A 14,078-nucleotide genomic window follows, 5' to 3' on the forward strand; every position below is an offset into this window, starting at 1 on the left:
TGTTCAGCCTTTAATTTATACCATAACAAAAATTTCTAAATTGACAACTTTTCCCCAAGTGAAAAAAGACATGCAGATTTTTTTAATCTTGGAAGAACATTGAATAATAATTTCCTAACATCATCATAAACTATTGTTATTCATAAAAAGACAAAGATGACATGGGGTATATGAACTATCACTGTAATTCCTTATTTCATATCTAAAGAGGAATGTAGGTAACACACAGGAAAAACTCACCAATGTGAGAAAGTTAAAGAAATTTTAATTATTCAGGTTAGAAAAGAAAATGCAAGGAAAGTACCTCATGAAAGAGAGGAATCTTTTCCACAAAGAACAACCTAAATCCCTAAAATTATAGGAAGAGAACTTTTCAAGGTCAACTTAAAAAAAATACTGACAAAAATTGTAAGAAGCTTCCAAAACATGCTTCAATAGGGTTTTTGGATAGAAATATCTAAAGATAGATGGGAGGCTTTTGCTATTTAATTTTCAGATTCATTTCAAAACCACATCTCAAACCAGTTTCTCTGGAATTTATGCCAAGACTATTTAAGGAATTTGGTGAAGATTTTTGACTATTATTTCCTAATAATCTCTACTGTTTTCAAGCTCTTTCATAATTTAGCAAAGTATTATTCAAAATAATACTATGCCTTTTGCCCGGCGAGTCAGAGATATGAATGATTCTTATTTTGCTAAGTATTACTGAAACCTCTGTGGTTGCAATGTTAGTTTTAAAGCAAGTTTTCCCAAGACACAAATATTCACTAATGAACAAGCTACTTCTAAGATTACTCCCCACTTAAACATTCCAGCCTGCTTAACCCCATGACTATTCTCTTCCGGTGTGTCCTCATCTTGGTAAATTCACTTTTGCTGATTGTCAGATATCCTAAACATAGGGTGATATCATAAAAACAGTGTAGTTACAAGTCTTACAAAAAGGTGATGCCACAGTACTTTTATTATCTTTTACACCTATTACCTGATTTAGTCCTAAGCACAACTTGATGAGATGGGCTTTATTTCCATTGTAAATATCAGCAAATTAAGGTTGAGAAAGGTTGAGTGACTTTTCCAAAGTCACACAATGAAGATGTGGACCAAGCAAACTTCTGTGAATTAATAGCTCACAAACTTAAAACAAGCATCAGTCCTTTCAAAATCTATCTCTAGTAACCAAAATGAGAACCACGAGTATGGAATAACGGTTTATAGGTTAGTTATAACAGAGAGTTCTAGAGAAAGTGTAATTACTAAGAAGATAATTGAGCAGGCCTATAACTTAAAGGAAACCACATCGAACAACCTGGTTAATGGTAGGATTATTCAAACTAAACGCACAAATTGTACATAAAAATGTTTCAGTTAAATAGATTTTGACATAGCAGTTGTTCCTTGTCAGGTCAATAAAATTTACTTGAGTAATATTCCTCCTGGCAATAATCAGCAAGCGTGTGCCAAGTGTAAGCATTTTCTTCCTTTCGGTTGTTTTTTTTTTTTCTTTTTCTTTTTTCTTTTTAAATTCCAGCTGCTAGTTAAGTACATCAGCATTTGCAAGCTGTGTCAAACCCAGAAATCTCAGCCTTTCTCTTTTTTTTTTCCATTGATTGAGAAAGCTGGGCCAAAGAGGATTCTAGGTCACTTAAAACTGAATGTTAAACTATAGTTGTTTTATAATTCTCAAACTGTTTTCAACTTAAATATATTCTCAGTCATATTCTCCCTTTGAATAAGTATTTCTTTTACATACTACTCATGGTGGAAAGTATTAAATAACCTTTTTTCCCCCCTGTGGACTTTTAAGCTGTTTTTTAAATGACCAAAGGTCATTTGATTTCTTTTAGTGACAATATAATATATTTGAATGATGTCTTCAAAATAAACATGTTTAGGGACACTGAGGTGGCTCATTCAGTTAAACTACTGACTCTTAATTTTGGCTCAGGTCATGATCTCAGTGTTATGAGATCGAGCCTCACTTTGGGTTATGTGCTCATATTATGTGTGGAGTCTGCTTGAGATTTTTCTCTCTCCCTCTCCTGCTCCTACATCCCTACTCCCTGGCTTACAGTCTCTCTCTCAAGTAAATAAATGAATAAAATCTTTTAAAAAATAATTTAAAAAATGATCATGTTTATACAGGGAAATTTGTACCATAGAGACGATAAAACAAAGACATGCTTACATGCTTTAGCCTTGGCTCCCGATCTTCTGTACTAATGTTAACCAATTTTGTCTCACGTGCTCTGTCTATGGTCACAGATATAGAAGAAGTATAAAAGACACAAATATAAAAGACATTTCAAATATTAAACTGCAGAAAATTAAAAAGTGTTTTGCATATTAACATTGCAATTTTATTTCAGATTTAAGTAATTTTTCTAATGTGATTGGTATAGAACTATATCTTATATCTTCATCTCCCTTACATGGAACATCCTCTTTTCCAATCATGACTCTTTCTTCTGTCTGCGGCCTGTTTAAGCTTTTCCTGATGTTTCTATGGAATTCTCTCTTTGTATTTATTTCTGTGTTATTTTATAGATGCTAATGATAGTCTAACTTTATATTTCATAGTTCAGAGGGTTTTAAATACATACACATAATTAAATCTCCCCTTTTCTTAATAAAGTATACCTTCTATATGCCAAAATACAAAAATATTATGCATCTTTATAATATCCTTTTTTAAAAAATATTTTATTTATTTATTTGTCAGAGAGAGACAGAGAGTGAGCAGAAGCAGGAGGAATGGCAGACAGGGGAGAAGCAGGCTCCCCGCTGAGCAAGAAGTCCAATGTGGGGCTCGATTCCAGGACCCTGAGATCATGAACTGTGATGAAAGCAGATGCTTAACCAACTGAGCCACCCAGACCCCCCAGTGTTAGGCATTTTAACTCAGAAATTGAATAGCGTACCTTGTGTTTACATTTTCAATATGAGTGAATTTTATTTCTGTGTAACCCTTTTTCTAAATATATAGAAAATTTTCCCATTATTATTTATCAACATTTTTTTCTAGGGTAGATGCAAAGTGAAATTTTCCCCTTAAATTTCTATACATAGAAATAGAGGTTCTGGCCTCTGTTCTACACCATTCCATCTAATTGGTACAAAGCCTCTGAAACCATTTGAATACTACAGCTTTATTTGTACATTTTGTCCTCTGTCAAACAAATCTGCTTCTTTACTTTTACTTTTCAAAACTGCCTTTGCTATGTATATACATTTGTATTTCAGGTTAGTTGATAATTACATTAGGATTTTTATTTATGTGGAATTGATATTATAGAATAATTATTAATTATGGTCACAATAATGTGTCACAAGACCACAACATGTTTCTGTCTTTATTTCCATCTTCTTCTCCATCTTTCAAAGAAATTCAATTATTTGATTTTCACATTTCTTTGTTAACTCATTGCTATACATATTATATATTTTTGCTGAAACTGAGAATAAAAATTTTATTCATATTCATCTTAAATGATACAATAGCATTTAAATCCATATTCTAATATTATGAAGAAAAGACTTGGATCTTAGTTACCCAGAGGGAGCAGCTGAACTGATAGAGCAGATAAAATCATAAGGTGAGGAAGACAGCAAAGAGAATTAAAGGGGGAATTCCCAGTGACAATATTGGGAAATGGAAGTTCTTCCCTCATGGATGAACCATGTTCACAGGAGAAAGAGGTGACAGAGTCTCTCTAGGTACCTTGAGGACACTTTCCCCAACCCATTTGGGATTCAGTCAAGTGGGAGGACAGAGCAGTTAAATGATAAACACTTCTGAGGGGTTAGAGATATTTGAAAAAGGGAGATGTCCTGTGTCCCTTTGAGAGGGGACCACCTTGTAGGGTGGCTACAGCCACATAGGCCGTCCTAACAACCAAAACTATATCAGTGCAACATATGTCAAAACATAAGGAGATAAATGATAGAAGATTGGTAGGTAGCTCAGTGGTAAGCTAAACTAGTAGTTCCTCTGTTTTTTATAGCTGTTTCATTACTTGGAAGAGATCTAGAAATCCCCCAAATTCCACAAACATATAACATAGTTGGGAAGCTCAATTTCTAAGTGATATACCATGCGGCTGACAATAAAGTAGTTTCTATATCCTATTATTTCAGGGAATAAAAAAATAGAAAATAAATAAAAGAAACAAAGCCTGAAGTCTACGTAAATGAAGATAAGATCTGGTTGGAAGGTATGGCTGAAATTCTGTATCCTGGCAACAAAGGGGACTATCAAAGTACAATGATGCCAAGAGAACAGACCATATATTTTACCATCCTCAAATTTTGTTGGATGTGAGGGTCCAGCCCCAGACCCATGATGAAACATCTTGAAATGGAGGGCAGAAAACACCAGTGAAATAACACAGGTTAAAGTGACCTTGTACTCATTTCTCCTCATTGTCATGAGGGCACTGAAGCTCCTCCTTACCATTAGAGTAACCATGTAACTTATCATTAAAATGGGGACACTTAAAATATTAAAAAAAAATAAAAACCCTATCACTTATAAGATATAGTAATTTTAGTATCTGTGGTGCCTTTCTTTTAGACTCTAAAGATTTTATTTATCTATTTGTTTATTTATTTGAGAGGGAGTGAGAGAGACAGAGAGAGAAGGAGAGGGAATATGAAGCAAACTCTGCACTGAGCACAGAGTCTGACACTGGGCTCGATCTCACAGCCTCAAGATCACAACCTGAGCTGAAACCAAGAGTCAGGCACTTCACCGACTGCACCACTTCACCGACTGCTCCTGATAGTTTTTGTTGTTGTTGTTGTTGTTGTTGTTTTTGTTTGTTTGTTTTCTTTTAAATTAGCAGGTGAATTAAATAGTTCTGAACTGTTTCTTTTCAAAATATCCTTTCTACCTTGCAGACCCCCTCTCCTTATCCCGAACATGATCAAGCACCAGGAGGGCAGTATGCTCTCTCTCCATCTGTTTCTCTCTTGTCTCTTAAAATTAATAAAAAAACCAAACAAATAAATAAGCAAACAGACAAGTAAACAAAATATATCCTTTATAAAGAAATATATGCATGTATATTAAAGCAAATCAAAATAATTGGAATCATGTTAAACATTGTAATTTTGATACTAAATTTGAGATTGTTAAAAGTCACTTGACCTTATAGACCCTAGATTATAATTTTCTTAGTAAGAAATTGTTCTCTATAGTTGAGGTAGCTCAACTCAATTGTCTATACTTGATAATTTCAGAACTTGATTTTATGTATTTTATATTGATGTAGGTAACCATTTTAGCCCCTGTAATTTTACAGATATTGTCTTTCTCTTGAATAAGAGTATCTTTATCAAAAATAGGCTCATAGGACAAAACTCAGCCATAGTAGTTTTTCTACTTAAGAAACATTTTTAATTCTTTACCTAATTAAGATGCTGAAAAATATGTCTTCTTAATTCCATTTCCATTTCAATATTAGTTAACCAATTAAAAACAAGCAGTAATACAGTCTTTCCATTTCCACAGTTATCAAATTACAATAAATGCTGTATCATTTGAGACCTTTCTTCCTTTATATTGTAGGGATCTCTGTTTAGAAGCTTCATTTTTATAATTGCTATTTACTAAAATCTTCAGAATCCAAATTTTAGTGTTCCATTCATAAAATAATTTCATTAAATATTTCCAACTGACTTTGAATACATGCAACCAAATTTAGAGAAGCTATTTACCAAAAGTTCAATATCTTTGTAGAACATATAAGTTGATTCATGAAATAGTTCTTCAAATGTTTAAATTTAAAAAAATAGCTGATAACAAGCAATAAATAGAAAAAACATGCTGAGCCATAATGAAATATAATTTTTAATTCGACATCAGCTTTGTCCCACACACAAAAAATATATTTCAGGTACTCTGTTCCAATAAAAAAGTTATAAATGTTAACAACTATAGCTTCTCTTTCACTGATAAAGTGTCACAGTTTATGTGTGTAAAATAAATCATATGTGGGATGCCTGGGTGGCTCAGTGACTTAAGTGTTCAACTCTTCATTTCAGCTCAGGTCATGATCTCAGGATTGTGAGATCAAGCCCCAAGTTAGGCTTCATGCTGGGCATGGAGACTACTTAAGATTCTTTCTCTCCCTTTCCCTCTGCCCCTTCCCTAAACCCCCTCTCTTTCATTCTTTAAAAAAAAAATAAAAATAAATAAAATGAAATAAATTATATATGCATTGTAAATAATTCCAAGAACACTTCAGCTCCACAGACACTCCCTTTTTTAAGTTGTGCTATGCTCACCACAAGTGTAACTACCATCTGTCATCATACCACAAGCAAATTACATTTATTCTCAGTGTTGAAATTTTTAAGTAAATATAAGAGATACTTCACAATAGAATTTATGATGACATTACATAGTTCTTCTTCAACCAGTGTGATTCCAAAAGATTTACTTTGATTATAGACTTAGATTTAAAAATTAATTTAAAATTAATTTAACCAATATTCTCTTTAAAGCAGGAAATGATACTGAAAAAAGCCTAACGTCATTTAATTGCTTGCAAATTTCCTGTCACACCATTTTCCAAGAAAAAATGAATTTAAAAAAGAATGAAATTAATTCAGAAAAACAATGATTTTATCTACATAAAAACTGATTTTTTTATAGAGTAATGTGTAAATCCTGCCCCTACAAACGCACGTGTCAGATAACTGTCTTTGGGCAGCATCCTTAAAAGGACTATAACGTTTGAAATCGATGTTGATGTGTTTTTAGCTCTGTGTGACTCGTGTTTTTTTATGTAGGCAGAGCTTTTGTGAATGTTAAATATAAACCATGTCTTGTTTAAGTTGCACATTCATCATCAACCTTGTTGTAAAATGGAATTCAGTGCTTAATTTTCCAATAAATATTGAACTTTCTCTTCTTTTAGCCCATTGCTGCCAGAAGGATTTATTGCAAGATTTAAGAGTGTTGCCAAATAATAAAATAGGTGTAGGTTTCAGAGCGTTTAGATTGCTTTCTGTATGGCCCATAGCAGCACTATTCTCCTTTCACTGACAAGGAACTTATAATTTTCCATGACACTTGGATACTTTCACTGACACTTCACAGATGTCACAGGTCTGTACACCCCATGCGCAGCAGGGGGGAAAAGTTGAACACTTCTGCCACTACTCAGATCAGGAGTCAGCTGCTTCTGAAAGGGACGTGCTAGTTTTTTGTTACTGAAAGGGTCTGGTAAAGATGGACCATTCCTGATATTTGCTGTTGTACAGATTTAACATAATGTTAATTTAAGATAGTAAAATAGTCTCATACTCTTACACCATGGGAGAGTCTAGAAGTAAAATTGAAGTATCTATTAAACCAACAATGATGTATTTTAAAACAGTGCTTAATAATACCTAATCTAAAAATGAGAAATCTAGAGGTGGTTCAGTAGGTCAAGTGTCTGCCTTTGGCTCAGGTCATGATCCCGGAGTCCTGGGTTCCAGTCGCCTATCAGGCTCCTGGCTCAGTGGGGGGAGCCTTGCTTCTCCCTCTCATCCTTGTTCCTGCCCTCTCTCACTATCTAGGTCTCTGTCTCTCTCTCCAATAAGTAAATAAAATCTTTTAAAAAAGAATAAAATTAGAACACATGCTCAGAGAGGATCTGAGGGAAAAAAAAAAGTAATGTGGGATAGTCTTGGCAAACCAAGGTATGTAATTTTAATGTCATCTATAATAGGTGACTCTCAAAACTTTGTCTTCAATCTTGACCTCACTTTCAATATATAGGTATGATTTCAAGTATTTTTGACACACAAGTCAGTGTCAGATTATGACAATGCCTGCATCTCTGGCTGATATCTTAAGCTCAAGGTAGTCCCAAATAAGATCATCATATGTGAGAGCACACACACACACACACACACACACACACAAAGATGCACACACACACCTCCCTGCCTCTTTCTCCATTTCTAATTCAAATATTCAAACAACCTGCTATATGCCATGTAATATTTTAGGTACTGAAAAATATGTCAGTGACTAAAAGGGAATCATCTCAGCTTTTATGAAGTTTCAGTCGTAGGAAGCTAGGTAGAAAAATGCCCCCCCAAATTGATGAAAATATACAATGTCAAATAAAGATAAATTTTATGGGAAAAGTGAATTAAAAAAACTAATTCTGACTGATTGGACAAAAGTCTTTTTATAAGACAGTCAGAGAAGGCTACTCTAATGACATGAGATGTAAGTTAAAGACTGTGGCACAGCTACTTATCAGTGACTTAGACTTGAAACTTTGATGTTGCTTCAACTTATTTTTTCCTTAAATATATATTTAATTAATCCTCAATTTTGACAAAAAGAGATAATGAAATATTGCCTCTGACTTACATTCCTCATGGACCATTGGGAAAGAATGAGAGCTTTATTTCTTTGCCATCTCAAGAATGCAAGTGACCTTTTAAAAAAATCTAAATGTACTGTATTGTGATAAGAACACTTAGCATAACAGCTGCCATCTTACATTTTTCTAAAGATTTATTTATTTATTTTAGAGAAAGTGTATGCGGGAGCTTAGAGAGGGGCAGAGGGAGAAAAAAAAACCTCAAGCAGACTCCCTATTGAGCCTACTTGGGACTCAGTCTTAACCACCCCGAGACCACGACCTGAACAGAAACCAAGAGTCAGACACTTAACGAACTGAGCCACCCAGGTGCCCTTGCCCTCTTAAATTTTAAGTATATAACACATTATTGTTGATGTAGGTACAATGCTGTACAGCAGATCTCTAGAATTTAGTCATCTTGTTTGACTAAAACTTTATGCCTGCGGATTAGTAATTCTCATTTTCCCTTCTCCCCGGGTCCTGAGAACTGCTATTTTACCCTTTGAGTCTATTAATTTGACTATTTTATATACCTTAAATAAGTGGAATCATGCAATATTTGTTATTCTGTGACAAGCTTATTTCACATAACATAATGTCCTCAAAGTTTATTCATGTTGCAGCAAAATTTAAAAAGAGGGCTATCAAATGATCCAGTAATCCTACTTCTAGTTATTTTTCCAGAAGAATTAAAATCAGGATGTGGAAAAAAAAAAAAAAGAATAGGAGTAAGAATTGGCCAAAACAGGTGTAACAATATATTACAATAACTTATTACTGTTTCATCAAGGATCATTGACATATTTTATTTTTTATTTTTTATTTTTTTTTAAAGATTTTATTTATTTATTTGAGAGAGAGAGACAGTGAGAGAGAGCACGAGCGAGGAGAAGGTCAGAGAGCGAAGCAGACTCCCCATGGAGCTGGGAGCCTGATGCGGGACTCGATCCAGGGACTCCAGGATCACGCCCTGAGCCGGAGGCAGTCGTCCAACCAACTGAGCCACCCAGGCGTCCCTCATTGACATTTTTTAAAAGATTTTATTTACTTATTGACAGAGAGAGAGAGATCACAAGTAGGCAGAGAGGCAAGCAGCAGAGAGAGGGAGAAGCAGGTTCCCCGCTGAGCAGAGAGCCTGACACGGGGCTCGATTCCAGGACCCTGAGATCATGACTTGAGCCGAAGGCAGAGGCTTTAACCCACTGAGCCACCCAGGTGCCCCAAGGATCATGGACATTCTTTAAAATTGGCTTTTTTATTCTTGTACTACAAGATATGGTGGTAACAAATAGAATAACCCCCAACACAGTTTGTGGTCACTGTCTGTAATTATGCTAAAAGGTTTGAAGTCTTACCCTCCCATTGTTTTTTCACTATCAGGACGAATGCCAACAGGAAGAAAAAGGCAAATGTCTTATTATGATTATGAAAGTTGTTTTCACCTTGCAAATCTCATGAGTGGATCTTGATGCTACTGTCTCTAAAGCAGAATCTTTGTCATGTCACTCCCCTGCTTGAAAGATTCCAATTATTCATCATTGCCCACAGGGAATTTTGAAAAATCAAGGTTTTCAACCTGAATTTGAAATTCACACAATCTTACCTTAATGTGTCTTTTCATTCCCTCTGCTCCTTCAGGCACACTGGCCCCAGACAAATGAAGCTATTTCTATTCTTATTATAAACCAGGGGAGTTTGCAGTTTCTTTCAACTAATTACACTCTTCTACTTGCCTGAGTACCTTATCTTTTCTCACATTTTTTATTTGAAGCCACTGTCTTGCTGTAAGGTCTAGTTCAAACAAGGCCTAAGTGGATATCATATGTCCTTCTTCTGAATGTGCATAGTACTTTGGACCCTTCCCACGTTACTAATTTTCTGTCCTATAATAACAACTCTTTGGGCCATGTGCCTAGCAGGATGGATGGCTTGCATACAGTTGGTACCAAATAAATCCTTGAAGAAACAAATGTTTGGTTGCATTGAGTCATTTGTTTACATGTTTCCCTGCAGTTACCATATGAGATTGTTGGCTGAAATTAGGATTGATTCTTTGTTCCCTGAATAAAGTATTTCTTGTTGTGAAATTGATTATGGTACAAGACGGTTCAACTCACCACCTTGACTCATTAGTCAATCTGTTCTCCTTCACAGCCTCAGACTTGTATAAAGATCTGCCAACAGAAAGCATTAAGATGTTAAAACACTTTGAACTGTGTAAGAGTATTGATTTTTTTAAGTTACTTTTGAAGGATGACTGAGACAAAATTACCCTTTAGTTATTTTTGTTGACCATCCATGTAAATGATTCCGAACAAAAGAATGACCCCCTACCAACTCAGTATCTTCTTTCTGGTTTCAAACAACTATTTTAGGGTCCATAAGGAAATAGCCTAGTGTGATTAAGAGTTTCCCATACCTAAATCATTTACTGTGGTTGATTATTTAGTGCAAGGACCTAAATATACCGCCTATGACTAGCATTAGAGACTAGTGCTTGTCTTTGAGGGAATCTCAGAGAGCCCATTTCATTTCACAGAAGACACTAAGAAAACCTTAGAATATAAAAACAAAATGAAGTTTCTCTGTTGGTCTGTCTAAATTGGGATGAAATTTCACATATCATGCCTTCCTTACACATAGCTCTTTTTTTTTTTTAGACATGCATCAGTTGAGTCTCATTCTTAGTCTCACTAACGTAGGAAAACAACTCTCAACAAAATTGGGAGTCCACACTTGTCAGGTACACTCTGTTGGGCATGGGCATGTAAAAGTCTTGAGAAATGGGTTCTCTCCATGCCCTGGTGTCAAGGAAAGAAGGCTCCTGGTTTGATAAAAAGAGCAGCTCCTGTTCTCAGGTGGTGCCTGCAGCTCACGGCTCAGGTTAGCAGTGGAATCGAGTGGAGAACTTGGGAGAAACGGGCACAGTCAGAGGCTGGTCACTTGACTTTACTTCCATACCCTGGTACTTGTGTATTGGATTTGCCTTGTGCACCAGTTCTTTCCGTAGCCTGGCCAGCTCCTCCCTCTGCTGCTCTTCCTACTGGTGCTTGGCCTTTTCCAGCTGCTGGATTTTCTGAGCTGCTACCTCAGCCATTCTCTTCTCCAGCTCCTGCCGCTCCTTGGCTCTCTTCTCAGTGGCCAGCTGGAAAGGTTCCTGAACTAGAGAACCAGAAAGGCCCTTTGCAATGGATTTCTTCCCTTTCTTGGGAACAAAGGGCTCCTGGGAGATGACGGTGTTTGGACGAGCCTTGAAGCAAGCTGCTTCTCTCTGCTGTTTCAGTTCTTCCTCTAGCTGGTGCTTCCAAGTCTGTGCCTTCAGAGCACCTCGTCTGTCAGTCTCCAGGCAGAAAGGCTCAATCTGAGTTGTGGTCTTCACCTTCTTCTCTGGCAGGTTAACGGTGTCAAAATGAGGCAAAGGAAGTGCCTTAAACTTAGGCACCTCCCCTTTCTGCAGTTCTTTCTGCAGTCCAGCCCAATCTGCTCTATGCCAGCTGTTTTAGACACTAAACAGCCTCTTTCCTACTATACCAAATTGCCTCCAGGATAACATGTTTGGGACAATTTCCCTTGTTTGTTTCTTCATGAGTCTAGAGCTTCTGCTTCCTTAATCGGTCCATTTGACTTAGGTCAAAAGCCAGTCCTGTGTCCTCTCTCTCTACCTCCAGGGTAGATGTACATTGTAACAATAGTCTTTCCCCTCAAGTACCATTCGCTTTCGTCTCCCCCTCTGTCAGCCTTTGGGTGTACATTTCAATAGCTTCTCATTCAGAGGGAAAAAAAAGACGAAATCCTGCTTTTCTTAGATACCTCTCCTGTATAAATATGAATTTTCCATTTACCAAAAGATGCTGATTCCTTATCACAAAATATGTTAGCTGGTTCTATCCTGAATTCACTGATAGTATGTGCAAGAGTTTCCTCTTCCACAAATGGCTCCACATGGATTTTTCTTTGTACTCTGATTTCCTGTGAATAGCTGACATTTCTATTTAAAATATCATTGTTAATTTTAGGACTTGGAACATTGAAGCAGATGCCATAAACTAAAATAGTTAATGATGAAAGAAAGATAAAAGCCTTGGTACTTTCCCCCACAGATATTGTAGTTTAGGTCTTTTCCTGACCAGTGACAATTTCACTTTTTGCTGAGAGAGCCCTGAATGATTTGAGAGGAGGTAAGGGGATATCTGATGGAGTGGAACCAAAATGAATTGTTGAACTAATTCAGGAGCTACCCATTCCGAGGAAAGAATTTATATGCCTGTCCTTTGAAGTGTCTGTATGCCGTGTTATGCTTTTTATTAACCTACTACATTTTCTTACATTATTTGATGAGTATTCCATGTGAATAGACTTCAGTAGACTTTGGTGAGATGGAATTGCGCAATGCATAACTCAATCTTTTGAGTTAAGATGATGCTGGTCACCCTGCCCTATATGAAATGTACCAGATTTAAAAAAAAAAAAAAGGATTTCTTTGAATGTCCTTTTACATTATAAATATTTTTATTATGTTTTGCCTAGTTGGGTACACAATGAATGATCTCATTTTTGAATGGCAAGATGAGGCACCTGTGCAAGTGGCTGAAGGACTCACTTTGCCCCAGTTTCTGCTGAAAGAAGAGAAAGATTTACGATACTGCACTAAACATTACAACACAGGTAGGGGTCGAGCTTTCTTTATTACACTTATGACTTCTGGTTTTATGATATTCAGTGTTTCTTAATTATAGCAGTTGGTTAATTATTTTAAGTATTTATAGCTCAGTGTGTTTCATAGTCATAGAGCAGAAAACGAATGCATATGGAATTTACAGATGTTTGGACTCAGCGCATATTGTTATATAATTGATTTGTATATTACCAAAGAAGTACTTGGTATTCAATTATATTTATTTTTCTTTTTGCCAAAAGCTCATAGTTACATACTAATAATGTTTCCAAAAAAGTTCCTTTAATTTCTATGTGAACAATAAAATGTACTTTTTAGCTCTTCTTGGGCATTATACACTGTGTTTGATAACAAAATAAAAGAAATTGTTTTGGTTTTGTTTTTGTTTTCTTTCAAGGCTGCATTTGCTTAAACCTTCTTGGCTACAGTTTCATGCATTTCAAGTTATTGTTCCTTAAGTACCTACTACTCACACTGACACAGTAGCATTTTACCTTTGAGGACAGATAAAAGATATTGCTGTCAAGGACTTATAGACTTAATGGGATATTTGCACATTCAGGAGGTCTGTTCACTTCTCTCAACCAGCGCTGGCTATTCTCATAGTATCTATTCTCGCTGCCTAACCTATTCCTACAAAACCTGTTAAACCACCCACAAATGAGTAATCACTTCAGTGCGGTTAGTCCAGAACATCTCATTAGCATCAGCTGCTGCTCTTATTATTTCCTTATGGCAAATATGATTCCTCTTTAGCTCATCCTTTTCCAGGACTGTGACTTGACCTTTCACTTTACAAGGTCTTTAATATCTTTAATCAAGTCACAATATCTGGAGAAAAAGTCACTGCCATTTTCTTAACCCAGCAGTGAGAGTGAGATTTAATTTAGTGGAGAGTTCAAGGTTCATTTCAACACAAAGACAAAGGCAAGTGGGTCCATACCAGTGTCCTTGTTCAACTCTATAGGGGCAATTACAATGACAAGCAAATTTTAGAGAGATGCTAAGAGGCCTCTAGAGGTAGTTTA

The 14,078-nt window shown here is 35.9% G+C and overlaps 1 protein-coding gene across 1 annotated transcript in view; it reads left to right on the plus strand.

Annotated features, from left to right (window-relative positions):
• Positions 1 to 14,078, plus strand: part of GLRA3 (glycine receptor alpha 3) — a 193,447-nt gene that overhangs the window by 136,749 nt on the left and 42,620 nt on the right. The window contains exon 6 of the mRNA XM_044225074.1: positions 12,903 to 13,040. Coding sequence (XP_044081009.1) covers positions 12,903 to 13,040 — 138 coding nt within the window. The remainder of the gene's footprint in view (positions 1 to 12,902; positions 13,041 to 14,078) is intronic.

The sequence above is a fragment of the Neovison vison genome, chromosome 11, assembly GCF_020171115.1.
Source record: "Neovison vison isolate M4711 chromosome 11, ASM_NN_V1, whole genome shotgun sequence".
NCBI lineage: Eukaryota > Metazoa > Chordata > Mammalia > Carnivora > Mustelidae > Neogale > Neogale vison.